This window comes from Pelodiscus sinensis, chromosome 1 (genome assembly GCF_052426305.1).
Source record: "Pelodiscus sinensis isolate ZL-2025 chromosome 1, ASM5242630v1, whole genome shotgun sequence".
In the NCBI taxonomy this organism is placed as follows: domain Eukaryota; kingdom Metazoa; phylum Chordata; order Testudines; family Trionychidae; genus Pelodiscus; species Pelodiscus sinensis.
In genome coordinates this window covers 251,466,660-251,494,627 of record NC_143052.1, presented here as the reverse complement: position 1 = coordinate 251,494,627, position 27,968 = coordinate 251,466,660, and the positions used below count along the sequence as shown (strand labels likewise).

Genomic DNA, 27,968 nt, shown 5'->3' with positions numbered 1-27,968 from the left:
AAGGCAAGGAAGAACGTGGTCCTAAATAAGAATTGAGAAATGCAGACAAATAATCTAGTCAGTGGAAAACCCCTCCTGGCTCACAGCCTAGACACAGTTCCCTTAACTAGGTACTCCTCGGCTGTCTCTACACTGGGCCACTTATTCTGAAAAATCAGCCGCTTTTCTGGAATAAGCTGCGAGCTGTCTACACTGGCCCTTGAATTTCCGGAAAAGCAATGACGCTCTACTGTACAAAATCAGCCGCTATTCCGGAAAAACTATTCTGCTCCCGCTCGGGCATAAGTCCATATTCCAGAACACTGTTCCGGAAAAGGGCCAGTGTAGACAGCCCAGTAGTCTTTTCCGGAAAAAAGCCCCAATCAAGAAAATGGCGATCGGGGCTCTTTTCCGGAAAAGTGCGTCTACATTGGCCACAGACGCTTTTCCGGAAAAATGGCTTTTCCGGAAAAGCAGCCTGCCAATGTAGACGCTCCTTTTCCGGAAAAACTGAAAACGGAATAGTATTCCATTTTAAGCAGTTCCGGAAATTCATGCCAGTGTAGACACAGCTCTCATGTTTTTCATATTTTGTATGGTATCTTAACAGAGAGAATGTCTTATGAATGATCCCCATTTCCTCCTATTTATGATTGCACAGTCACCTCCTCTCACATTTCCAATCACATAACTCCATAGTAGTAACTACAGCAAGGCTACGTCTAGATTGCATCCCTTTTTCGTAAAAGGGATGCAAATTAAACGTATTGCAATTGCTAATGAAGCGGGGATTTAAATCTCCCCCGCTTCATTAGCATAAAAATGGCTGCCACTTTTTTTTGGCATGGAGCTTTGCCGGAAAAAAGCGCCAGTCTAGACGTGGATCTTTCGGAAAATAAAGCCATTTCCGAAAGATCCCTTATCCCTCTTAAAACCCCTCTTCCCCCCTTATGCTCCGTCTGGTTACAGCCAGCATGTGTGCTCAGCGGCAGGCTTTTTAATTAGCTGGTCAGGAGCGCTTGGCATTTTGATGCCGGAGTATCAGGAGTGCCGAACAGTTGGATGCCGGACTATCGGAGTTTTACTGTATTTCAGAATAAGCATTATTCCTCTCAGAATGAGGTTTACAGATTTCAGAATAAGACATCCGTTATTTCAAAATATGGAATAGCTGTGTACCTGCTCACATTGTTATTTTGAAATAATGCTAGTTATCTCGAAATAACGGTGCGGTGTAGACGCACCCTCACATAGTAGGCCTAAATGTCAGTCACTTGGCCTGATCTCCCTCACATAGAATCTACCACATCTAAGAATTCAGCTATGCTGTCTGCAAAATGGGTCTTTTCACTGGAATTTGTCTTTTCTTAAAATAAAAAAATTTTGGAAAATTATATATGTATTTCAACCCTATCTTCAAAAAGAGTATAAATTGAGTGGCAAAACCAAGCATTCAAAAATTAAGAATCGCCTGAATTAAGGTTGACTGTGCAACCTAAACTCATTCTGCTGCTTTTTAATTATGGGATCACATACTATTTTTTCCACGGGATCTGTGTCTCATTCAGTGCACAGAACAGAGCTGTTCTGGGAATGAATAAGGGTTGTATAGTGAAGGAGCCTGTTGTGTGTAAGATCCTTTGTTACAGAATGCCAGATAATAAAGCTTTCACTGTATATAATTGAAAGCTAAATACAGGAAATAGCATTCAGATGTTAAAATCAGGTTTACTTTACATCAGAAAAAACACACCATCCTTGCTTTTTCTTGTTTTTAATTCATGCCTATTTTTTTTAGAAAACAAAGTAACAAACCAAATACCTATCAATTCTGTGTAGTTGTTTTGGTTTAATTATACGAAAACTGGACCCTTGTGCTTATGATACATAATCAGTAAATTGGTTACTGTTCGAAATAAATATATTGTACTGAAATATGTTAATGATTATTGTTTAAGGTCTCTCTGGAGGGAGAAACAAAATGAGATAGTAAGTTAAGGTAGTCTGATGGGGTTGCAATTAGGGATGTTATGAAGCAAATCAATAGCTAATTGTGTAGTCGATAGAATTAGTCGATAGAAGGGAGTTACTCCCCCACCCCGCTGTGTCTCTTCAGTTTAAACGTAGTAAGAGCTGGACTGCCTGCCCACCCAGCTCCTACTACATTTCAACTGCAGGACCACAGCCAGGGTAAATCCTGGACCTGGTGCAAGTCAGAACTGAGCCGGGCTTGCCCAGTCCCAACTCGCACTGGAGTCCAAGCCAGCGTCCATGAGGGTCCCAGCGGGGAGCTGGGACACCCCTGCAGAGCGGGGCTGCTCCAACAGCAGCCCCAGTCCCTATTTCTGGGCTGCTGCAAATGCAGACCAAGTTTGCAGCCAGCCCCAGCTGGCTTATTTGTCAGATCCACTTTTCAAATCAACTGTGCTCAGCCTGTGGAAAACAATGAAAAATCAAACTGTCCCTAAAGGAGGTCTGCACCACACGAAATGAGTATCGGTACACTTTTGAGGCCAACATAGGTTTGAGTCTACAGTAGTAATCAGTATTATTTCTATACCAGCATCAAGTGAGCTCAGAAACACAGCAATATACATTTCTATCACTTTTCTAGCAATATACCAATTGAGGGGAGAAGAGAAGGTCAAGTTAAGATAGAAGGAAAACTGAAGAAAAAAGAAGCATTGGAATAAAACTTATTTGGCACTCCCAGTGAAAAGTCTGCAAATAAAGGTCTCAATGCATGAGCTATGGTTTCAACAAGTGGCCCCAATTTTATGAAGCAAGATATGAAAGCTAATTCATCAGATGGACTAGTCCATGCCTCTTCAGCCAATGTTAACATAATCTAGGAGAAATGAAGACCCCAACAGAAAACAGCTCTGTCCAATTCAGGCTCATCTTATATGTCTGTCATCATGATATTAAGCACTTCCAGAAGTTCATTAAGTGACATGCAAATATTTATCAAGAGTGATCCTTTTTTTCTTACTTCCACTCCCCAATCAGCCCTTCCTTCTGATTTAAGATAAGCTATGGTCCCATTATTGCTCCTGTGAAGTTGCAGGATGGGATTTCAAAAGCACTCAGCACTAGTCTAACTCCCCTGCATTGAAATCACTGGTAAAATTCCCAATGACTCCAACGGAAGAAGCATTAGACTAACAGGCAGTATTTTGAAAATCCAACACATTATAAATACCTAGAAGCTTTATTTTAAAAGACAATCTTTGGTTGGATTGTAATGGAAGCCCTAGACATGCATTTACCAAAACTAAGAAACCACCAGACCTTGAAGTTACCCTTGTCTTACCTCCCTATGGCATCTTCTATCATTTGTTATTCCTATGCCTTCAGACATATCTAAAATTAGATATGGTGAGGAAGTAGAGATCATATTTTTGTATTTATTCTCTAGATGCCTGGTACAAGTTTGGATGTTATATAAATAATAAATAAGCAGAAGAAAAGGCTGTGTGACACAACCTCTCAGAATGCTTCTCTGCCAGGGACTCAAAGCACTCCTTTTTCATCCTTCCCTCACTTGTCATTCCCATCGATGCTCAAGGGAAGTCAACTGCTGAGCCAAACTATGGGTTGGGGAAAATTATTTCCTGTCATTTAGTGCCAATCAGCTGTAGTGCAGAGCATGTTGATAAAGCATGGAAGAGGCACAATTGTCCATATCACCCAGGAACATTAAGCCAGCAATGTTTTCATCAACTTCAATCCAAAGCTATTCGCAAAAAGGACAGGAAACTCTATTCTCCCTCTTCTGACCTAATTATCAATATATCCCTATATCCTTCACAATTTCAGGGAAGCTGTTAATCATATAGGCAAGGTACAAACTCAATAGTCAGAATAATTCTCATCTCCACTCCAAGCCAAGATGAGATAAGGATGGGAATGAGGTTCAATGCCGAATATTTCTTCCACTCTCATCCTTTGGGCCACCCCAAAGCACATCCACAAGTAAGACTGGGGTTTGAATTATCAAAATAAGGAGATTGCAAAATAAAAGCAAAACAAAGGAGTAAAATCTAATCGTCCACAAGAAAAATTAGTGTTAAAAAAAGGGAAAAGGGAATAGTAAAAACAGAATGACAGTATAGGAAACTGAAAGGAAACAAAATGTACTGCAAAGACTAGGGAATAAAAGGAAAGCACAGGAAAAAAGAAAATGAAGGGCTGGCAGCAGTAAGGAGACCGAAACATAACTGTTCATATATTCCTGGAAGTGCACAAGTGGTGACACTCATCCTTCTTATTTCCAAGATAGCATTGGCATTGTTATATTATTTATATTAAAATTTTAAGATGGCAAGACATGCATTGGACTGGTAACATTTTTAGTATTGTATTGCATTTATCACTGATGCAGACATTGGACATGGTTCACCACTGTGTGGCTCACTTTTTACAATGGTATAAATCCATTGTTTAAATAAATCCTGTTTTCAAAGTGGCAACAGGATTAAAACAGTGGTGAATGGGAAATTGGGCCCATTTTTTTCAACAGCAAATAATGTTAAATTTCTGAGAAAACTCAGTCAAATCTCTAACTCATGCAAATATAAAATATAACATGGCCCACCATTATTTATCTTGAATATGAAATACCTTTATTTTGCACAGTCTGTTTTGGGACAAGAATGATTATTCTGCAATTTTGGAACTACGAGAGAATGTGAAATTGACAGGCAGAGACATAGAGAAAGGGAAGAAAAAACACTAAGGGTATGTCTAGACTACATGCCTCTGTCGCCAGAGGAATGTAAATTAGATTACCCGACATAGTCAATGAAGCCGGGATTTAAATATCCCCGGCTTCATTAATATAAAAATGGCCACCATGCTGTGCCGGCTCAGCTGATCATCAGCACAGCGCAGCAGCCAAGATGCAGATTGGTCGACAGGGAACGCCTTTGTCAACCGCTCCCTTATGCCTCGTGGAACGAGATTTACAGGAGCGGTCGACAAAGGCATTCCCTGTTGACCAATCCACATGTTGACTGCTGCGCTGTGCCGATGATCATCTGAGCTGGCACAGCACGGCAGCCATTTTTATTTTGATGAAGCCGGGGATATTTAAGTCCCGGCTACATTGGCTATGTCAGGTAGTCTAATTTACATGCCTCTGGCAACAGAGGCATGTAGTCTAGACATACCCTAAGAGAAATAAAGATTTGAGATTTTAAAAAGATGGCAGTGGAGAGAAGAAAGTAAGGTGTAGTGGCCGAGATTTTCAAAGATTTTAAAAGCCAAAATCATGTCTCCAAAAAAGATGTATCTATTGAGATGTATTATAATAATAAAAAGCACACCCATGTACTACTGACACTAGACAACTCCCCAGATGATGGCAGAGGAAAAGAAACACAAAGCCACATCCTGCAGTCTTAATGCGAGCAAAATACATTCCTATTTAAGGCAATGGGAATCTTGTTTCTGTATTGCTTGCAGTATTCAGTTAATAGAGAAGAGGCATGAGAAATGGATGCGGGTGAAAAGAGAAACATGATTATGAAAATTAGGAAGGTGAGAAAGGCACACAGATAAAGAAAGAGAACAGTGACATACACATTAATTAGTTTGCTACAATCTGAAAGGTATAACAGTCAATAAAACAGTAACAACATTTGCATATGAAATACATTGAGGACACATGTAGACTCAATAACTGAAGATATGACTAAACAAAAATAGAACCCACATTTCCCTCAATTTCTGCAGCCCAATCCCAATCAAGCATATATTAATGTATGAGTAATGAGTAAATACATGTCTTATACACAAAAAAGTATGCCTAAAAATAAACCTCAGATGTCTGCTGTGCTTTATGAAAATTATTCAGATTGAACCATTTGAGAGTGAGGGCAAGACCACTTAATTATCACTTGCCACTTAAATTGTGAAATATATATTCATTATCTGAATCAAAACATTCAGCCATATTATAATGAAAGAAATAACAGTATATATGATCCATAAAAGGTTTTAAAAGTTGTACCATTTTTGTTTGGTTGACTTTTTTAATTGTTTTCAGGTTTGTAGTCCCCACACTTGAAGAAATGTTTTTGAAGTCATTGGGACTCTTGTTGGGATAGGGACTGTAGAAGTCTCTTTAGTCCAATTCAACAAGATGTTTTACCATATGCTTTTCATTGGGACTAATAACATTCTTCAAGTTAAACATATGCTTAATTACACCGCCTTGTTTGTCAGAATTTCAATTATATTTTCTTTGGTTCCCTTTTCTATTTGGATAAAGGAAAAACTGTTGATAAATGTTTTACAGTAGATTTTCAGAAGTGCTTCCTATTGGCCTAACTTTCCTATCTCTGATTTCAACTGGAATTTTAACATTGTCTTCAATGGGAGTAGAATTAGACCAACATTGAGCACTTTTGATAATCAGAAACTTCATGGCAGACACTAACAAAATGCATAGTTGCTTCTTTCCTGGATACTTTTTCACATAGGCAAGAGCACTCAGGATTCTTTAAAAGGCATGCTAGTGTTTAATATATTTTAAGTTGACAGAATCTTTTTTGTCAAAATATATCAAAATTCCTCAAAAACCATTAAAATATGTGTCTGGATGTATATAATTGAATGATTACATCTGCAATCTCTGTTTGAGATTAATACGTTCTCCTAGAGCAGTCACTTACTAGAATTACTGCTGTCATCCTTGGTTCCATCGAGAGTTCCATCGGGGTGCATTTGCAAGTAGTAGCCTTGCCTGCAATATAACCTGGTCACTATACCCTTGAGCTGGGGATCTGAAAGACAAACATATTTTGTCACTAGCCTCAAAAATTTTTCCAAACGTTATCCCTATTTCTCTCATTGTAGAAGGAAGACCATCTAAACAGGACAGTATCTGTTGGAGATGAAGAAAGAAAATTTCTTTCATCAGAATTTTACAACACCAGCTTTATGTCCTGTTTTCTCCTGTGAACATGCTTGATGGTAATTAACAGAGATAAAATAAACTCTACTACTGTATGAAAGACTCTAGTTTAAATTAATTAGCACCTACAAAGACATTTCAGATTGCAATTAAAGTAATTTAAAGAGCCTCGCTGAAAATATTTAAGGAAAAAATCATTTCTAACAACCTTGTTCATATTTAATAAAATTTAGATTTAATTATTATATTTCATTGATCACTCTTAGGAACACACACATGAAAAAAAAAACATCCTTGGTTGCTTAGGGATGATCTGTTTCTTCGATTTAATTTCCTACCTGCAGTTTATATATTTTTGCATAATATTTAATCATAATTTAATGTGTAAGATACTAAAGTGTTTTATACACTAATAAACAAGTATCACTAAAACCCCCACCTCTGAAAAAAAGTCACACTTACTGAAAGAAATAGGAGTTCTTCACTAGCAACAGTGTTTTTGAGGAGAGCTGAAAAATATCTTTTCAGTTATTTTCAGCTATTCAGTTAACGCTCAATTAAAAGCAAAAGGGGGATTTTAAAAAGATAAGTGCATTATCTCTCAGTTGGAATTTGGCTAGGACACCAGGGTTAACATCCCTACTTTAATGAGAATTGCCACTGGATTGTTTAAGGACCACAGAGCTTTAGCTTTATGCTTCATCTTAAAGATGGTACCTCATCATCAACTGTAAGACTTTGCTGGCAAATGGATTAAATCATCCGAGGAAAGAATGCCTCCTTTCTGCAGTAGCTGAGTTTTTCTTAAATGTCTATCATCAATACATGCATGGTCCAGCTCTGCCTAACAAATTAGATGTGACTAGCTAGCAAACTGTGACAATGCAGCAATAATTTTGCATTTATGACATCATGTTCACCTCCATAACGATTAACTAATATCACAAAGATTTTATTAGAACTTCAGATGAATAATAAGTAGGAAGACTAGATGAAATTTTAAGGAATACAGATCCTGTTTTCATGCAAATTCTCTTATTTAGGGCCAGATTGTGAATCCCTTACTCATATCGATGAACAGTTACTCTCATGAGTATCCCCATTGACGTCAATAGAATTACTTGTAATATGGATAAGGAGATCAACAGCTTGGCCTTTAATGAGAAAGGAGATTGGAATATGGAAAACAGTGACATATAAACAGAATTATTCCTAAACAGAATGTTTACAAAGTTTCCCACAAGGAGTCAGCTAGTATTGAAGGATCTACATAAATGATTAATCTGTCAAATTTTTGCAATGTATTTGCTATTCATAAAATGGTTAACAAGTTATTCTTTAAACAAACCAATTTACATTTTTTTTTCATTTTACACTCTAATGTTTCAGAGGCTTTTATTATAAAGACTACAGTACAAAAATGTTCAAAATATTATGAAATATAAGCCAATGTTCCACATATATACCATATTACAGTCTTGCAAACCTGACTTTAAGAGTGACTCATAATTGGACTACTTGTATGAAGTTTATTTATGTCATCAAAACTTTCAGGACCCTTACATAGGATTAATTTGACAAGTCTTCTAAACGTTCTAAACTGCCTTTTATTTGAACTACTATTTTAATCAACATAATCTGGAAACTGCAAAACATTTTAATCATTCAAAAAAAGCACAAATCATAGAATAGAATCATGGAAGATTAGGCCTGTAAGAGATCTCAGGAAGTCATCTAGTCCAACTCTCTGCTCAAAGCAGGGCCAAACCCAACTAAATCATTCAGCCCGGGCTTTGACAAGCAATTCTTTCTAAGGCGATTCCAACAACTCCCTAGGTAACCCATTCCAGTGCTTCACCACTCTCCCAATGAAATAGTTTTTTTTAAAATCCAACCTAGACCTCCCCCACTGTAACTTGAGACCACTAATTCTTGCTCTGTCATGTGCCACCACTGAGAATAGCCTGGCTCCATTCTCTATGGAACCCTGTACAGGTGGGCCCAGAGTCACTCTATGCTGCTCTTGCATGGCTGGGGCCAGAGTCCATCCGGACCATTCCTTTGTGGCTGGGGCTAGAGACGCTCTGGGCCAGTTCTGTGCAGCCTCAGCTGGGACACTGCTGGGCCACCACACACCAAGTTATAGAAGCTGGGGCCCCACCTGCCACCCCCATTCAGGCATGATCATGCCAGCAGATGCAGGCATGGCCCTGCCTGCTGTACCCTCATAACAGGTTGGACTCAGTCAGGGCTGCTTCAGCATGCTGCAGTTGGCCGTGAAACGGGTTACCCAATAAGTGTTCTGGTAAGCCTAATGCTCACCAGGTAAGTGGTTCAACGGTTAGCCTTTTACATCCCTAGGTATTACACATGTAACAATTTTATTTTTATATGTGTTTCTAAACTGATAAGCTCGAAATCAACAAACCATTCTTGATATCCGTTAAAACTGCCAAAACTGCAAGGATTAATTAGGAAATATTTAAAGCTAACCTGTTTGACAAATTCCTGAAATATTTCAAGAGATGGAAAGAGGAGAAAAATACAATGTTAGTAAAGATATAGGTCGTTATGTCTATGCTCAAAGCTGAAATGAATGCAAATAAGCTTTCAGCTACACAGAAAAAAATGGCATTTTTAATTAAAAACAATTACTATCTCCTGAAAAGGTTCAATTAAAGTCAATCATTATCAGAAACTATTTACATCTAATGTGCTGATTGACAAAGTTGAAATTTAGGATAGGCCTTCAAAATTACACTTTAATCGCCTTTTTAAAGCAATTTTCTTGGCTACTTAAAAATAAACTTGACTTGTTTTTAAAAAAGAAACAAGTGTACTGGTGGTCTTTTATTTTAAACCATCTCTTGGTTTATTAGTTGTACAAAATTACATGTTTGAGAAAATAATTTTCTGAGTGAACACAAGTTAAATCAGAATTTATGGCAATAAGGCAGACCACATTCAGTATTAGCAGTCTAGACATTGCATGTAGCGTTTATTAGTAGTCTAGAAATGCGTGAGTTGCATGAGTTGTGAATGCTTTCCACTATCAAAGATGTAGACTAATCTAGCCAGTTGCTAGACAAGCATGATTTGAAGCATGATTCATTTGAAGTTTCATTAAAAAAATTATTGGAATTGATTTACATAAAACTGATTTCTTATGCTTCTGATAAGAAAAGTACTTTTTAGAAGACAGAGAAAATAACAGAAGAAAAAGGATATAAAACTTTCCTGTTATAAATGTCTGTACTATTAAAAAAATCTTTCTTCTTAATTTTCCTTTTATCTCTAAAGTCTTAGAACCTCTTCTCCCAGGTGTGAGGAGAAAGTTTAGTTTCAGTTTTCCTGTTAGAAAAGTATGCCAAAATGCTCTTCCCCCTGCAAAATGTCAATCTCAACAAACCCTTATTTTCCAATATAATAATATATTGTACAAAACTGACATAGTGAATTTACATATTCAGTACTTGTTTACAAAAATTTACAAAATGTACATACTCAGTACTTGTTTATTGTAACATTCGCCATCTTCAATTCACTGTAAAAACATTAATTAATTAATTAATTAATTAATTAATTGAAGGTGTGTTTAAAAGACTAAATTGCTCATTTGGTGATAAAGGTAGTTATGAAATTATCTGTTAATCTCCATCTCACAGTGAGTAAGTGTTCACCTCACAAAACTATTACAATTAGCCTCATGGTCAGCATCTTTAGTAAAGAGATGTAGGGATGAGAAGGCAGGAACACTGGCAGAGAAACCTACTGTATTATAGCTTTTCTCTGTTTTGGCCCTGGTAATAGCGTGTCTCTCCCAACAAATGAAGGAGTTATTCTGCCTCTTCTTAGGTATCTGTCAGTAAAGTACTCTGTCTGAAATGAAATGGTTTTTCAATTACTCAGCCGCTTCATCTCAAAACTGTCCCTTCTATCATGGCTTGTGACACACCACAGTGGATACTGCCACTTGGAGACTATTGCTCCAGATATTCTTCACTATTAGTGATGCTGACAGAAGCATTTTTGAGGTCCTCAAGAAATAAAATGTGATTGTTTCTTCTGGCTGTTTGTCAAGTGCCACAAGTGTCAAACCCAGGCCACTAGAGCTGCCAGGCAGAAGCCATATTCTCTGTGCCGTTGAGCTGCAAAGGCTGAAAGAGAGAACTGCTAGAAAGAAGTTATAATCATCTGACCTGCTGAGTCAGTGAGTAACAGCAGATGGCTAATTGGACACCACCATGTAGAAGGCTTCCTGTTCCTATTCCATTCCCTATCTGAGCAACTAGTTACTAGGCCTGATGCTTCTCAGACTTCTGAGACAAGTCCCTGATCCCACAGTTGCTGATTGTGGCTTGACTTTTGGTATGACTTCTGCCCAGTCTCTGTTTTGGCTCTTTCACATGACTGTTAATCTCAGTCTCACAGTGAGTAAGTGTTCACCTCACAAAAACTATTACAATTAGTCTCATGGTCAGCATTTTTAGTAAAGAGAAGTAGTGATGAGAAGGCAGGAACACTGGCAGAGAAACCTACTATATTATAGCTTTTCTATGTTTTGGCCCTTTCACATGACTTGTGATTCTGACTCCAGATTTACTCCTAACATGAGCACAACCCTGACTACTCCTGAGCCCATGAACTAGGTCCAACAGCCCACATTATGGGCCCTGACAGCTTGCTTAGACCACCCAGGTCTCTGCTGAGACTTATGTTTGAGCCCTTGGACTGATTATGGACACTGCTAAGGCTCTCACCATGCCTTTGCGCCAGGGCCCTACAAGACTTCAGGAGTAGATCACTGCCTTCAAGGCACAAACCTGACAACTAAGGTACTCAAGTACGACAGCTTCAGAAGGAAATCATTCCTTGCAGGAGCAAACTATGGCACTTGGAGCAGCTGTGGGTAACCATTCTGCTTCTCGTACAACACAAGCTCAGGATGACCAGCCCAGAGTTCCTTTGCTGGAGAGAGATGATGGTACCCTCAAACAAGTTTTGTGTATTCATTACCCAATGAAGGCTCCTCTTTATGCTCCAGGCTCAGAACTATGTCACAGAAGTGAAGGTGGGGTTAGTACCAGTTCTCTCTAAGATGTGTGGCAGCAATTTCACAGGTGATTAAACAACCCTGGCCAGTCAGTTAGCTCTGTGCAGGGAGCTCTGAGCTTCTGAGTGGACAGGGCTGATTAATTACTTGTGAAACTGTGCTGTCCCCCCCCCAGCTTAGAGGGAACACTGGTTAGTACTGAGCTTACTTACCATGAAAGCCTTGGTAAAGGACACTCTCTTTTGAGAACAGATTCACTGGGCACTAACCAACTGGGACTCATTTTTACAATCTGCACAGCAGAGACTATCGTACGAAACTCCAGCAAATTCTGGGATCAACCCTATCCTACATCAGTCAGTTAAGACGTCTGACCATAGATACTGCCTGGAACGATGCACCACTCCTCCATCAGTTTCACCAGGGCTGTGAAGACGAACTAGAAAATGAGAAGAACAGGTGGATACCACTACCAGTTTAAAGTCCTTGATGGGCCTGTGCATCTGGATAGATACCAGATTGCACAAAGTACAAGTGGAACATAGGGGGAGCCTGCCAATCTCCCTCACTCTACCTAAAAAACTCCAATCTTAAGACCAAGCAAGCTTAACTTCAATTGAGTCCATATCAGTTGACATTGGATGGCCTGACCTATCTCCAGATATGTCTAGACTGCATCCCTCTGCCAGCAGAGGGATGCAGATTAGGCAGGTCGACATTGCAAATGAGTCAGGGATTTAAATATCCCATGCCTAATTTGCATAAATGGCCACCACATTTTGCCGACTCAGCACTTTGTCAGCAAAAAGCAGCAGTCTAGAGGGGGATCTGTCGAGAAAGAAAGCCTTATTTGACAGCTCCTGTAAACCTCCTTGCAGGAGGCATAAGGGATCTGTCGAAAAAGGCTTTCTTTCTCGACAGATCCCCCTCTAGACTGCTGCTTTTTGCCGACAAAGTGCTGAGTTGGCAAAACATGGCAGCCATTTTTATACAAATTAGGCGTGGGATATTCAAATTCCTGCCTCATTTGCAATGTCGACCTGCCTAATCTGCATCCCTCTGCCGACAGAGGGATGCAGTCTAGACATACCCTCCAGGAGAACAAGAAGGCAGAGAAGAGAACTCCTGCTCCTATTGTGAAGGATCAAGGCATGCAGTATCCATGGGTCCTGTCAAAATCCCTGCTAACAGGGAAGAGACTAACCCCACACTCAGTCAGGGATGAAAGGCTGGGTACCAGCAAGGATAGACCTCAAGCTTATGTTTACCAAGGAGTTCCCCATTCAGCTCTACATCTACAGACTGCTCTGCAATTATGGATCCTATAGATTGAGTGGGCCTTTCCCATATAGTGGGCCTTGATTGATTAAGGAGTAGGGAACACCTTTATGATTTTTGCTATGGCCTGGTTCCAAAGTCTCCCAATACAATCTAAGTTCACCAAAGATTTGGCAGAAACAGTAGATGGGTCTCCACTGTCATTGGACCCAGTTACACAGGAGACCACACCACTAGAAATGATGAATGGGGAGCACCAAAAAGTCCTACAATGTTATTTCCTCCCTCCATTTTCCCTGATTTTAGTGGCACCCTGGTCCATTTGTCCTGTACCCCATATACTATGATCCTGATAAGTCATTGTCTTTCCATTGAGCATCTGTAGGGAGCATTGCCTTCTAATTTGAAATTCTAGAAACCAAGCCAGAGGATTCTGCTCCAGTAACCCAGATGTTCCTCCTCATGGTAGCGACCATGTCAGACCTATCAAAGACATCCCTGCATGATGGACCACATCTTCCTATGAAATACCAAGATTACCATCACATCTTTGAAAAACAGACTCACTAGCCCTGCATCTTGTTTATGATTTGCCCTACTGACCTTCAGCCAGGAGCCAATGTTCCATTCGGGCATATATATTCTATGTCTGATTGGAGCTTGCAGCATTAAAAGAGTATCTCCGGGAGAACCTAGGTAAAGGTTTTATCCACAGCTTTAGTTCCCCCTGCTTTTTGTGAAGAAAGATACTTTTTGTGAAGAAAGATACCTCTTACAGTCTGAATAGACTATAGGGTGCTGAACCAAATAATTATACATCAGTAATACCCTGACTGAGACCTGCAAGCCTCAAGTGGCTCTATAATGTGTCTCCTGTGGCTCTTTGCAGTACATGATATTAAAATGCTGTGCAATTTAATTATTAACCAGTCTAAGCTATTAATCAATCAGGATGCTATTACTATGTTGTTAGCCAATTGTAGTTGATAAAATAATAAGATTTGGTCAGACATTTTGCAGGAGACACATTAGATGGCCACTCTGGCTCTCAAACCTCAGTCTGAGTATCAGTGATGTACAGTTATTTGGTTCAGTGCCCTGTAGTCTACTTAGAATCTGAGAGCCAGTTAATGAAACAATGAATTTATACTACTGTCACTCTTTTGAGTAATGCTAATAATTAATTTGTCTTCTAAATCACAAAGATCTGAATATCCTTGCTATATATAATTGGTGCTCCTTACCACTAATTCCAGAACTCCAAAAACTGAGTAGTATTTACTACACTGGACCTTAGAAGATCATATAATTTAGTTTGAAACAAGGCAGGGGATGAGTGGAAGACAGCCTTTAGAACAAGGTATGGACACTGAGCATTTGGTAATGCCTTTAGGACTCACCAGTGCTCCTGCCACCTTCTGATCAATGACATATTTCAAGATACTCTAGAACAGCTTGTGATGGCATATCTGGATGATAGCTTAATGTATTCCAGTAGTCAAGCAAGCCATGACAATACACCTGAAGTTCTCACATGATTGTGCCAGCATAGGTTTATATATAAAACTCAAAAAGTGTTAGACTAATCATCTGCCAAATTTTGGGGGTTCATCGTGTACACATGGACTCTCAGAAATATCTGCAATTCAGGACTAAGCTAAAAACCAGAGCTTGAGAGACATCCAGCGGTTCAAGTGACTTGCCTCTTATAGGAGATTTATTATGAACTTTTCAAAGGTCTCAGCCTCTATAACTTCCATCCTCTGCAAACCCTCAAAATTCAATGGCCCCTGGAGGCCCACCTGAAGATAGATTTAATGTCCCCCCAGTGCTCATTCACCCTGTTCCTAACTAACCCCCTTTGTCCGTGAGGCTGATATCTTTAATGTAGCCATCAGTGCAATACTATCCCAAGAAACAGAACAGCAGCACAACATGCATTCATGTGCATATTTTTCACAAAATCTCACCTAGCTCAAATGCAGCTATGAAATAGAAAAAGGAGTTGCTTGCCATCAAAACTGGATTATGGATGTGGCATCACTACGTTGAGGAGACCAAACACCTCATCCTACTCTTAACCAACCTTAAGAATCTAGAATACCTATAATTTGTCTAAGTGCTGTTTGAAACAGGGATAGGTGTATCGGGCTTTATTCTCCTTGAGATTCACTTTCACAATCACATATTGTTCAGAAAAAGAATGACAAAGCTGAGGTCTTCATATAAAAAGGATAATACTATATGAACTCACTAATGTCAAAGAATCATCACCAGGTATATTAAAACTACACTATACTATTTGTGGGTCTGTAGCCACAGACCTCCTTACTATGCTTCCAGTTGTTCTCCCTAATGATCCTTTCCTTAAACTCATAACTTCATCCAAGAAGAGTCTTTCCAGGACAACCACATGCCATTATTCTCAATTCAACAATCTCCTTTATATCAATGGCCTTCTATAAGTCCTCAACTGTCCTCCAAAGCTAAAAGTTGCACATACATTATGATACACCTGAGGAGGTCACTGTGGGAAATCCAAGACTTTGCACATTATATCTCATTCATTCTAGTGGCTTCCAATCCAGAATGACATGGTCCTAAATCAAGCCCTGAGACACCTGTATTAGGCCTTTCAGCCTCCTGATGTCATTGGAGACCCTTTCTCAGTCCCAGTCATGCACAACCCTTGATTTTATAGCAGAATTATCCAGCTCTGGAGGCTACAGTGCCAGGCAAACTATTGTGCACCAGCTTATCAAATACCCCATTTTGTACCATATTTACGTCTCCCAACTGCAGATACTATTACACACCTTCTGGTTACTTAGATCCTCTGCATCCATAGCCTCCCTGACCAGGTTTCAAGGTTCTTTTGCATCCCATTGCTAGCATTTCCTGCAGGTTTTGCTCTTGAATACCTTATCTTTGATGACAGTATTCATGCCTATCCAGAACAGAACATCTCCAGCTCTATTCTTACACTTCTTAATACTCAGATGGACACTGTGGTAACATTTCTTATCTCGTGCTCTGAAATATCATGACATAAAGGTTTTTGTACAGAAACATATGCAACAATCACAAGTCAACAGCTGCCCCCTTCCTTTAAAATAAATATTAGGAAGTGCCTGCATTTTTTTCTCTTTGGTACGCATCTTCTCCATCAATCTAGAATTATTCTTTCAAGCTGGGTCAGAAAGGAACAGTACTTGACCTTTATTTCAAATGCTTCTTCCTGCATTTCATTGCTTTTACTCTTTACAGGCACTTTTGAGAGTAAGTATAATATAAGAAGCTCTTTACTGGGCCTCTCACACACATTTAGCACTTCTGCAATTTCTTAATCCTTTTCTGACATTTAGGCGGTAGTATGCAAAATGATTTCTGTAATATGGCTTCAAACTGTTTATAGTCTGCTTCTGCCTTGACTGATTTCTGCACAGAAATATATTAATAAAACAATTCACATTAAAACACTCTTGTCATGATTTCTTTTCAATCTCAACTTAGATCTATTGTTTGTTCATCTATGTTTTGGAAGCATTTACCACCGGGTGATCCTTTTGCAGAAGGATAGTTTAAAACCCAAGTGAGCTTACTAGTCTTTACATATTTCAGTAGAGATGCTTTTGTTACCACTTTTTTTTTTAATTCCCAAAAGCTTTTATTTTGTCAAGTATGATGGTGCCATGTTGTGCTGTAGACTGACACACAGTGCCGTAAGAAGCTAATTTTGTGCCTGAGGCAAGAATATAAAATTGAGCCTCCTTATGGGTATATAGTCATAGTTATTTCGTAGAAAAAGGGAAATACATAAATAAATAAAAATAATAATAACAACATATGTATTTATTATAGATATGAGATCTGCATAAACAATCATTTAATACATATATACATATAATTATAAAATATCACCATGTCAGATACTAATAGGTATTTGTTTATAATTGTACTTTGCGTGCTTTTCATGAGGCAAACTCATCAATAATTGCGCTGAAATTAATATTATTCACTACTTCATGTTCTGTTGATAAGATGGACATATATGATAATCTCTCCTCACCCATGGATGCTCCAAGATAGTTCTTAATTAATTTTAATTTACTAAAACTTCTTTTATAAGAAGCCGCAGTCACAGCCTGTCCCCTTGGTTTGTGTAGCACATTCAAAGCATTTGGCACAGGTGGCTCAGCAGCTTGGGCTCCAGTTTTTGGAGGGGAAACCGTGACTCCAACAGGCTAAGGGCCTGGACCCTGATCCATAGAATCCAGGGATCATAGCTCGCAGACCCCCAGCTCTAATCACATACCCCCTAAGACCTAAAGCCCAACTCTGTGCCTTCCTGGGGGATACCAGTGGATGTGACCCCACATCATACGGGGTGGGTGCCCCAGACAGCAGGAAGGTGGGTGTCAGTGGCATGATCAGAATGCTGGGGAATAATCCCAAGGGAACTTCTGTGACCATACCCCGTCACAGCCTCATCCAGATTTTCAACTGGGAAGTTCATTCACTGATTCTGAAAAATACCCCTAGCAACAGAATCTCACACAATGACAGACATTGTTCCAATAAATCCTTTCATTTCTATTAGTATCACAAAATCCTTGCATTCAGAAGTCTAGACATGATCTTTCCAAATGTTCTGATGGGATGTTATGTGCATTTGATGGCCTTAGTCAATTTTTTTCAGTCTATTCACATCTTTAACTTATTATTGTAACTGTACTGTAAACCCAGACAGCATCTGAATTTGCTCAGGAACACCTAATTTACCATCTGGGCATGTTCAGTTTCTAAGCTATATCTAGACTGGCATGATTTTCCGCAAATGCTTTTAATGAAAAAGTTTTTCCGTTAAAAGCATTTGCAGCAAAGAGCATCTAGATTGGCATGGACGCTTTTCCGCAAAAGCACTTTTTGCGGAAAAGCGTCCGTGCCAATCTAGACGCAGTTTCGCACAAGAAAGCCCCGATTGCCATTTTTGCCATCGGGGCTTTTTTGCGCAAAACAGTACTGTGCTATCTACACTGGCCCTCTTGTGCAAAAACATTTCTGGAAAAGGGCTTTTGCCTGAACAGGAACGTCAAAGCATTTGCGCAAGCAGCACTGATTTCGGACAGTAGAACGTCAGTGCTTTTGCACAAAATCAAGCGGCCAGTGTAGACAGCTGGTAAGTTTTTGCGCAAAAGCATATGCTTTTGTGGAAAAACTTGCCAGTCTAGATGCAGCTTATGTGTTTCAGTGCTAATGCGACTTTCTATTATATATGCATTATTGGTTTTATATTGATGTGATATATTACCTAATAGGGATGAAAAATTCCATTGAATTGGTTAACCAGTTAAAGAGGCCCCGGTTTAATTGGCTAACCCGTTAACCTTTCACATCCCTATTATCTACTTATTACATCCCAGGCCATTAAATATCTAATCAAATTCTCTAAGAATTCATTTGTATCCTATTTAGAATGCAAGTTATACTCATTTGATTATTTGCATTTGCAAACTATTCCTTCAATCCAAGCTCACAAAAGATTTACCATTTCATTGTTTTATATTCTTCTGAGTAGTATCTGTTTTTATACAGACATGGCAGTATTGCTATATTACACTGAGGGTTTTTTGTACTTATTTAAGACAGTCACTTATTTTTATATGTTTTCTTTGATCACATTGCACTCAGCTCCAATGCTTATTGTGAACTACACTTTTTGTTGTTTTATTTGCAATGTCAATAACTAATCTCTTGTATACTCTTACTCTATAAGCGTACATCTACACTGCATGCTAATTTTAAAATAAACTATTCTGGAATAATTATTCCAAAATAGCTTATTTTGAAAAAGCACATCTACACTGAAGAGAAGCCTCAAAATTAGTCTGAGGCAGGCTTCCCTAATGTAAATGTGCTATCTCAATTTAAAGCCCCAGGAGGCACAGGGGAGGAATAACTTGGAATGGCCCTGGTGAGGGGCTATTTCGAAATAACAGCAGTTGAGTGTCCACGCACACATTATTTTGAAATAGCTATTTTGGGGTAGGCATTATTCCTCATAGAATGAGGTTTATAGACTTTAGAATTTCAAAATAACGGAATGGATGTCTAGACGCACCCTAAATAGTAGAAGCCCAACAATGCATTGTCTTTCTACACTATCATTACCATCATTGCTTCTAGCTCTGTATTGATGAGATGTATTTTGCTTTTGTATTCTTTTGCAATTTGTACCCAAAATGCCACACTTTTACAAAATGGCTGTTTCTGTTGCAGGCATGACATCAAGCTCCTTGTGCTTAACACCTTTTCATTTATGTTATGATTGCTTCCATATTTATTGCGAACAAATCCGATCTCTGCCATTTATTTTTTAATGTACCTTTGTATCTTGTTACACATTTCTAATTAGGTGCCCGCTGCTTCTTGTAAAACACTCATTTGAGCATGCACAATTTTCATTAGCAAACTATTGTTTGAAAATCAAAGTAGTTTCCCCCTCCACTCACAATGTCCTTGCTTTCACCTGTCTATCAATTATAGCACAAATAATTTTGTTTCTAATTATATCTGTCTGTTAACTGTTCAAATTCATGAGGTTTAACTTCATAAGATCAGCCTGTAAGGTGATGGTCAGTGGTGTAATTTCACAGCTAGGTTTATTTTAAGAGCTGTGCCCTTCTCAAAATTAATTCTTAATGGAACAGAATGGTTTTTTAATTTTTGTTATTTACTGTGTCTACCAGATTGCATCCCTCTCCCTATTCCTATTGGTGTGTCTTTTAGTTCTTCAGTGCTCTGAGTTTGCTACATGTTGCACTGTGGCGGATTGCACATTCTCTGATTTTTCTTCACTGAGGCTATGTCTAGACCGCAAGCCTCTTTCGAAAAAGAGCATCTAGATTACAACCAGTACTTTTGAAAAAGCACAGTTTGCATTACATAGTGCTTTTTTTTGAAAGAGCACTTTCTAAAAAAGGGGTTCTTCCTCGTAAAATGAGGTTTCCATGGTCGAAAAAACTGCCGCGTTATTTCGATTTACTTTCGAAAGAACGCAGCAGAGGTCTAGATGTAGGGGAAGGCCACTTTTTTTCAAAAAAAACCCTGTAATCTAGACACACCCAAATACTAGCTTCCAGCATAATTTGCAACTTTTAGCAATCTATAGCCACCTCCTCCAGTTCTGTGTCATGTTCCCTTTCAGATGCTGGTATTCAAGTGCCTTTTTGCTCAGTTTTCATTTGTTCAGTACCTAATTTAACATGATCCCATGTAATAAGATTATGAGGTACAGGGATCCTAGAAAGAGTCTGGCCATTATTTCCTGGCTCTGGTCAGCTGGCACTGGTCAAGGTTATATAAAAGATACAACTATTATTTGGCAGAAGTCAGCATCCACTGACTCGAACAGGTATGCTACAAATTGCATTCACTTTGTACTTTCACAGAATGCATGTGCATGTACTGGTTTAACTCCTCTCTCTGCTGTATAATTTTATAAATTGTACCAGCTTTACCATTCAGTTTTTAATTTTTTACTTCTCTTTTATACACAGACAGAAAAATGTCCTGTAGATTGAATCTTGTCATCATAACAAGCCATGTTCCAATATTTTCGTTTGAAGCGCACGAGTACATTGCATCTGTTTTTTGAGCTTCTGACAACTGAAACAACTGTTACTGTTAATATAAAAGCCAGTGCTTTTTTTGTGACACTATGCCCTGGGACAGCGTACTTGCACCTATTTTCCCAACTTACTTGAATTGAATGGGACTCCCCTCTGGCGTACTATCACCCGGGGCGACTTGACTTGGCTCCTGATGGAAGCGCGCCTGGGACTGGGACTGGGACATGCAGTTCTTAAAGGGGCTGCGACCGCATTCTGGCTCCCAGTGTATGGCTTTTTTTTTTTTTTTTTGCCCAACAACTTTTCCATTTTTTTGCTCAACAACTTTGAGCCTGGAGTACCGGCACCTTTTTCTTACAAAAAAAGCACTGTATAAACTATATAAAAATTCTAATAATATTTATACAATATTTGATGTTTCTCTTTAAGACATAATTCAGTGTCACATACCCAAGACCCACATATATTTATTGTTCTGCAGTATTTGCCACACTGCTTCGTTTCAATGTAAGAGTAGATTCAAATTTATTTCACTCACATCCAAAAAGTACTGAGACATCACAAGGTGACAGACTATTACAATCTATCTATGTGTTTAAAAATTTGACTAATATTTGATCCTTTGAATCAGTAAATGGCTTTAAGAATAAGATTTTCTCTGGAGCGGTCACTGAAAATGTAAGGTAAAACAGGATGGAAATGACCTTTTCAAATTTTAACTGCATACATTTCACATAATAGCTAACCAACTAAAGAATGAATCTCATTGATTCTCTCTTCCCTGGCAAACTTTGTTTTGAGAAAAAAAAATGGTGAAACCTTTTGTATGTACAACCTGGATTATTTTTCTCCTTGCATACTGTGCCACAAATTAATGCAATACTTGAATTCAGTCTATATTTCTTTCATAAGTTCTCTTAGAATTGTAATTTGGAAAGTACCTGAAAAAAAGCCATAGAAAATAAAGCTTTCCAGATTATCAAAGCATAGCTCAATAGAAAAAGAACAGCAGCTTAATTTGCAATGCTAAGTGTTAAGTTTTGAAACACAGCCAATTTTCTATTGTTGTATACAGGAAGCATCTTCTATAATACAGAGTGGCAGGGGTCCTTAACTTGTTATTAAGTTCATTTACTCCTTGCCAGAATGCATAAAAGCATATGAAATGAAATGAAGGATATTCTTTCTGTTTAGATATGCAGCAGCATCACTCTGAACAGCTGCTGGAACATTCATAGAATGTAGTTCATAATATTCACTCCTATTTCTTGTTAATGTCAATTGTACAAAATATTGAAAGAAACCATTTTCATTTACTTTCAAGAAATTTTACATTTACTTCTATTGACTAGCGAAAGCAAAGCAGATAAACAGAAAAATTGCACTGTCAATGAACTGGCACAAAAGAAATTATATCTGCTTCCAAACTGATTAACTAGGAACTGTAATAAATGTCACACACAGACTTCATGCAGCAAATAGGCTCAAAATACATTTTTATTTAGTGACTGGTCAAAAGGCTTTACTGATCTCCCTCAACAATAGGCTTCTTCATTTCCTTTTGCCACCACCATATAAAAAGCAATCACTCGAGAGGCATATTAGAATTTACAAAATATTATACCCCACAGCTGTCATTTATACATTAAAAAACAACAAAATAGTCCTTCAGCTCTCTTTCTCTGCTATTTATTTGTACCCGGGCCCCCTAACTCCATTCATCTGAAGAAGTGGGTTGTGCCCACGAAAGCCCATGATACCATCTACATTTTTTGTTAGTCTCTAAGGTGTTGCAGGACTATTCATTGTTTAAGTTTGTTCCGTTACATGGCTCCCCCTCTGAAATATTTATACAGTAGTTGGGGTGAATGAATTGATAAGTGCCATTTAAAATACAGAAAAACCAAACACATATTTGCCCACAACAACTGATCATAGTGTTAAATATATGGCTTTTTTATATAAAAAAGTATTTTTTAGCATTTGTTCAATTGCTCCTTAATTCACAGTTCACATGAAAATAAACCAATGGCTGCATACTTCTTTACACTTTTATTCTCTTGTAATAAAGATTGATAATTTGAAAAGAAAAACAGAACTCAGAAGAAACATGTTTACCAGGAACAACAACATTTATAAAGCAGACTTCTGAATGATTGCCCTCTACATTTTACAATACATATTCACATGCTATAGTAGCATGCAAAGACTACAAGGTTTTTTCATTATATCTGATAGAGAATGTATACTATGTAAAATATGGATTGGAATAATAACTTCAGAATTTAAGAAATGTCACCAATATTTGAATTTTATTTATTTATTTGATTTATTTATTAGAATAGAAACCAATACTTTCTTCATCTGAATATACAGTAATTTATGTGATAACATTTAGCCAATATGTTTCTGTATAAATCCTGACTTCCATAACATACACAGATATATGAACACCCTCCAGGTGAATAGATATTTACGAAGACACACAATGATGGCAAACTCCACAAACCATTAAACACAAACATTTCAGTCCAATTAACAATTCCTCGAGGTCATGAAGTGAGCTCCAGGACATACTCCTAGAACAATTCATTACCCCAGGATGGTAAACACAGTTATTCTTCCCATTTTTATTGTCATGCGCTTATTTATTAAGAATCAATAATTTCATTGATGTGAAATAGATCATGAAGACATGGTTCTGATCCAAAGGACCTAGTTATTCATCATTAATAAATGTTCAACTGTGTTAAAATAAAAAATTAAAAATAAACTTAGCACTTTTATTTAACAAATTATCTGAAATAAGGAAGTACATTGAAATGAATTCATATGTAGAGAATGGCAATATTTGATTTAGAAATAATTATACATAGCATAGTTTTACAAAGTATATATATGATAACATTTGTAATTTTTCCATGCTTTTTAGTGCATTTCTTTACTCTTTCTGAAAGAATTACAGTTTTCATTTTAATCTCTGAATTCCCGGGAAGGTATGAAAGAAGAAAGAGATGGTACTAGCTCATACCACTTCCAAAGCAAATGACAACCTATCTTCCTTAAAGGAGGCATCTTCTTATCTATCAAATTATACTATATGTTGGGACCTTCCAGGATGGCTTCTAGTTATAGAAGAAATCAGTGATGCAGAGTCTGGGTTTATTCTTAGTACAACTTGTTCTTTCAGTATTCAGTATCATCAACGCCAGCACGTCAAAACTCTTGAGTCTCATTCCACACATAACAGCCTTTTATGGATAATACATTTTGGGTTCTTTTCTATTTGTAGTATCAGAGGTTTCTTAGGGCATGTCTACACTACAGAGTTATTTTGCAATAACTCCTATTATTTCAAAATAACAAGGTGAGCATCCACACAGCAAGGCCAGTATTGCAAAATAATTTTGAAATAACAGGCTTGTCATTTTAAAATAATAACCTCTCATTCTGTGAGGAATAAGAGTCATTCAAAGTTATTACTCCCCATTGCTTCCTGGGTCTTTAAGTCAAGGAATAGCATCCATATTAAGGGACCGTGCCTTGGACTAATTTCGAGGCTTCCCTGTAGTATGGATTTTGAAATAGTTTTTTGAAATACTATTTTGAAATAGTTACTTTGGGAGTGTAGACATAGCCTAAGGGTATACATGGGACTTATTTTCAAGTTTCTCTCTGCCACATAATGACTACAATCTTACTTCTTTGTATATAAGAGCTGAGATATTCATGTTAAACTCCAGGACTTGGGGATTTACAAAAGCCATAATGTTGAGAGACTCATGATAAAATGCTGCACACTGGCAACACTTGCATACCTATCTTTGAACAGAGATAATCACAAACACCACACAGGCAGACCCCTTTTTCAAGAATCCAAACATCAACACAGCTCTGTCTCAAGAACTGGTTCTAAATAGAGAAATCAATGCACAAAGCTAACTCTCTTGATGCTTCCCATAGAAACTTCCCATAGAAAAAAATAACAGCCTCTCTCCTCCCCCACATTTATCCCAAGACTAAAAGCTTGTTCTTATGCTAAGAAACAGATTATGTGTAACAGCACCATCTGGTAACCAGAATTTTCTTCATGAATGGAGTGACTCACATGAGGAATAGAGTGGAAACAGTCCAGACCAATTATTAGGCTGCAAACCATGGAGCAAATGCTTTTATTTGAGATGTTGTTGATTATATAGAGGAGACACAGAAACCGAGGGGGGGGGGGGACATCTAAAAATGTTTATAATATAACTGACCAGCCTCAGACCCTGGTTTCCACTATAGGTTCAATAAGTGTCTTCCCTCTTGAAAGTTATCTGTAAACTATGGTGACTTGTGACGATGAAGCTAGGAGAGACAGTACCTGGGAGCCACTTTACCCATAGTGAAAGACAACATATTATAAAGGTTTATCAAACTGTCAACACATCAATCTGTCAGAAATAACATTTTCTTCCTCAGAGACATCTGGAAGCATTCAGGTTCTGTTAATTTCTGACAACAGACCACAAAAGCAGGTCTCATTGTCCTGACAGGAAAGGTGGACATCAACTTCAAGAGTCTATGATTAGTCTAGGACAATGGAATAAGCGCTAACCCTCCAGACTCTAGTTATAGTCACCAAGAACAATCAACACAGTCCCTCCAATGCCACAACAGGAAGGAACTTTATCCGCTCATTCAGAATTTCACAGAATAGTCAGTTGATATGTACATGAACACCAATTCCAACTTTACTGTGTCCCAGGATTCACTTAACAAAGTGACATATACTATCAGGTATAGTTTTTGGCCCCATGTCTCAGACATCAAGTCAGATGTAAACAACAAAACAGAACCACAACACTTCTACAATGATACCCTTCCTCATTTTTTTGTCTGGAATCAACTGCACTGAAAGGGTTAATTGGCTGGAACCAACCACTGCAAAGCTGGTCCTGTTACATAACTTGAAGAGGTGTTGCGGGGGGGGGGGCTCCTCCCTTTATCACAGCATAGCTGGTTGATATTCCATTCCTCTACACATGAAATAGCATGGACCTGTATCAGGGTTTCAAGGTACAGAAGGTGAGACTTAGTGTTTCACTTCAGGTTTCTCCTAGACAGAAGATATTTTTCATGCTTAGTCCGACCCTGCTCACCCTCTGCATGTATCAACAGTCCCAAGACTTTGCACCAAACCCATTCTCCTGTTTCTTGACTCTCACTGTCACCCTAAGGTGCACAGAATTCTGAGACAATATAAAATTGGTCCATCAATGGCTATTAGCCAGGATTGGTAGGAATGGTGTCCCCTAGCCTCCATTTGTCTGGAAATGGGTCAGGAGAGGGATCCCAGGGAAGGGATTATGTGAGCATTACCCGCTATGTTCACTCCCTCTGGGTATGTCTACACTTGCAGCCTAATTCGAACTAAGGCTGCAAATGTAGGCATTCGGAATTGCAAATCAAGCCCGGGATTTAAATATCCCACGATTCATTTGCATGTTTCCAGCCAGTTGCCATTTTTTGAAACTTACAAGCCCGAACTAACTGCCCGCGTCTACATGCGGCAGGGAAACGGGAGTTCAAAATAAAGCCTTATTCCAAACTACCTGTTAAACCTTATTGCAGGAGGAATAACAGTTAGTTCAGAATAAGTCTTTATTTTGAACGCCCGTTTCCCTGCCGCATGTAGACGCGGGAAGTTAATTTGGGCTTGTAAGTTTCAAAAAATGGCAATTGGCCAGGAACATGCAAATCAAGCACAGGATATTTAAATCCCAGGCTTGATTTACAATTCCGAATACCTACATTTGCAGCCTTAGTTCGAATTAGGCTGCAAGTGTAGACATACCCTCTGAGGCGTCTGGTATTGGCCACTGTCGGCAGACAGGATATTGGGCTAGATGGACCTTTGGTCAGACCCAGTATGGCTGTTCTTATGTACTGTCAGGGTGGTTTAGCATTGGAATAAATTGCTTAGGGAGGTTGTGAAATCTCAGTCATTGGAGATAGTTAAAAGCAGGTTAAACAGACATCTGTTAGGGATGATCTTGGTGCTTGGTCCTACCGTGAATGCAGGATACTGGACTTGATGACTTCTCAAGGTTCCTTCCAGTTCTAGTATTCTATGATTCTATTTAAGTTAGGAACCCAACCTCTATTTAAGCACTCAAAAAAAGGCCTTAGTTTTCAGAAGTACTAAGTGTCCAGGGTCTCAGAACCTTTGAAAGACAGTTCAACTAATTAGATGCCTAATTGTGGATTTAGGTGCCCAATTTCAGGCACCCACATTTGAACAACTGTGTTACATATATTTTATATTTATGCTGTATTACTCTACTATCATCACTGATTTGCACTGCAGTAGTACCTAAAGATCTCAGTCAGAAATCAGGGCTCCAGTGTGACAGATACTATACTCAACATTGAATGAAAGCGTTTCCAAAGAATAAATCATATTTTCCAACGAATTTTTCTGCGTTTTTTAAACTGACAAATTATCTATGATATGAGCCTACAACATGAGAATAATTTCACACTTTCCAATTATCCCTGAACTTTCACAAGCAATTTCTGTCAGTGCCCAGTGACATCCCATTGACAGTACTGGAATTAGTGGGTGTTAGTGAGCAGCTGTAGCAACTGATGCAAATTTAATACACTGTTGACTTCTTAATGACCAATCTCAGACTGAATTTTCTAATCAGTTTTCTATAGCCAATCAACATTCCCCTTCAACTTTCAAATGTAAAGTGAGGAGCAAGTTATTATTACTTTGGAGTTCAGTTCATGGTATGTTGCTGCTAGCCCAAAGTACAGTGCTGAACTCATACTGACACCCTTTTGTCTGCTTTCTACGAGCACAGTAGCACACTGGCATACTTAAAGAACTATGTGACTCAACAGAGTGTAATACATTCTCTGGCCTATTTTCATGTTCATGGCTCATACTGTTCCTGTTTGGATTGTCTCATGCACAACACAAGAATTATATTAGAAACCTCCACTGCAAATTTGCTAATGCTCCAGCTATAATACTGCAGATAAATCAACTATGGAGTTTAACATTATGTTTATTGTACCACATTATATGTTTATAGTACCACATTTATGGCTGCCT

The 27,968-nt window shown here is 38.4% G+C and overlaps 1 protein-coding gene across 1 annotated transcript in view; it reads right to left on the bottom strand.

Annotated features, from left to right (window-relative positions):
• Window positions 1-27,968, bottom strand: part of FGF14 (fibroblast growth factor 14) — a 188,197-nt gene that overhangs the window by 129,149 nt on the left and 31,080 nt on the right. Inside the window, exon 2 of the mRNA XM_006114810.5 lies at window positions 6,657-6,767. Within this exon, the coding sequence (XP_006114872.2) occupies window positions 6,657-6,767 (111 nt within the window). The remainder of the gene's footprint in view (window positions 1-6,656; window positions 6,768-27,968) is intronic.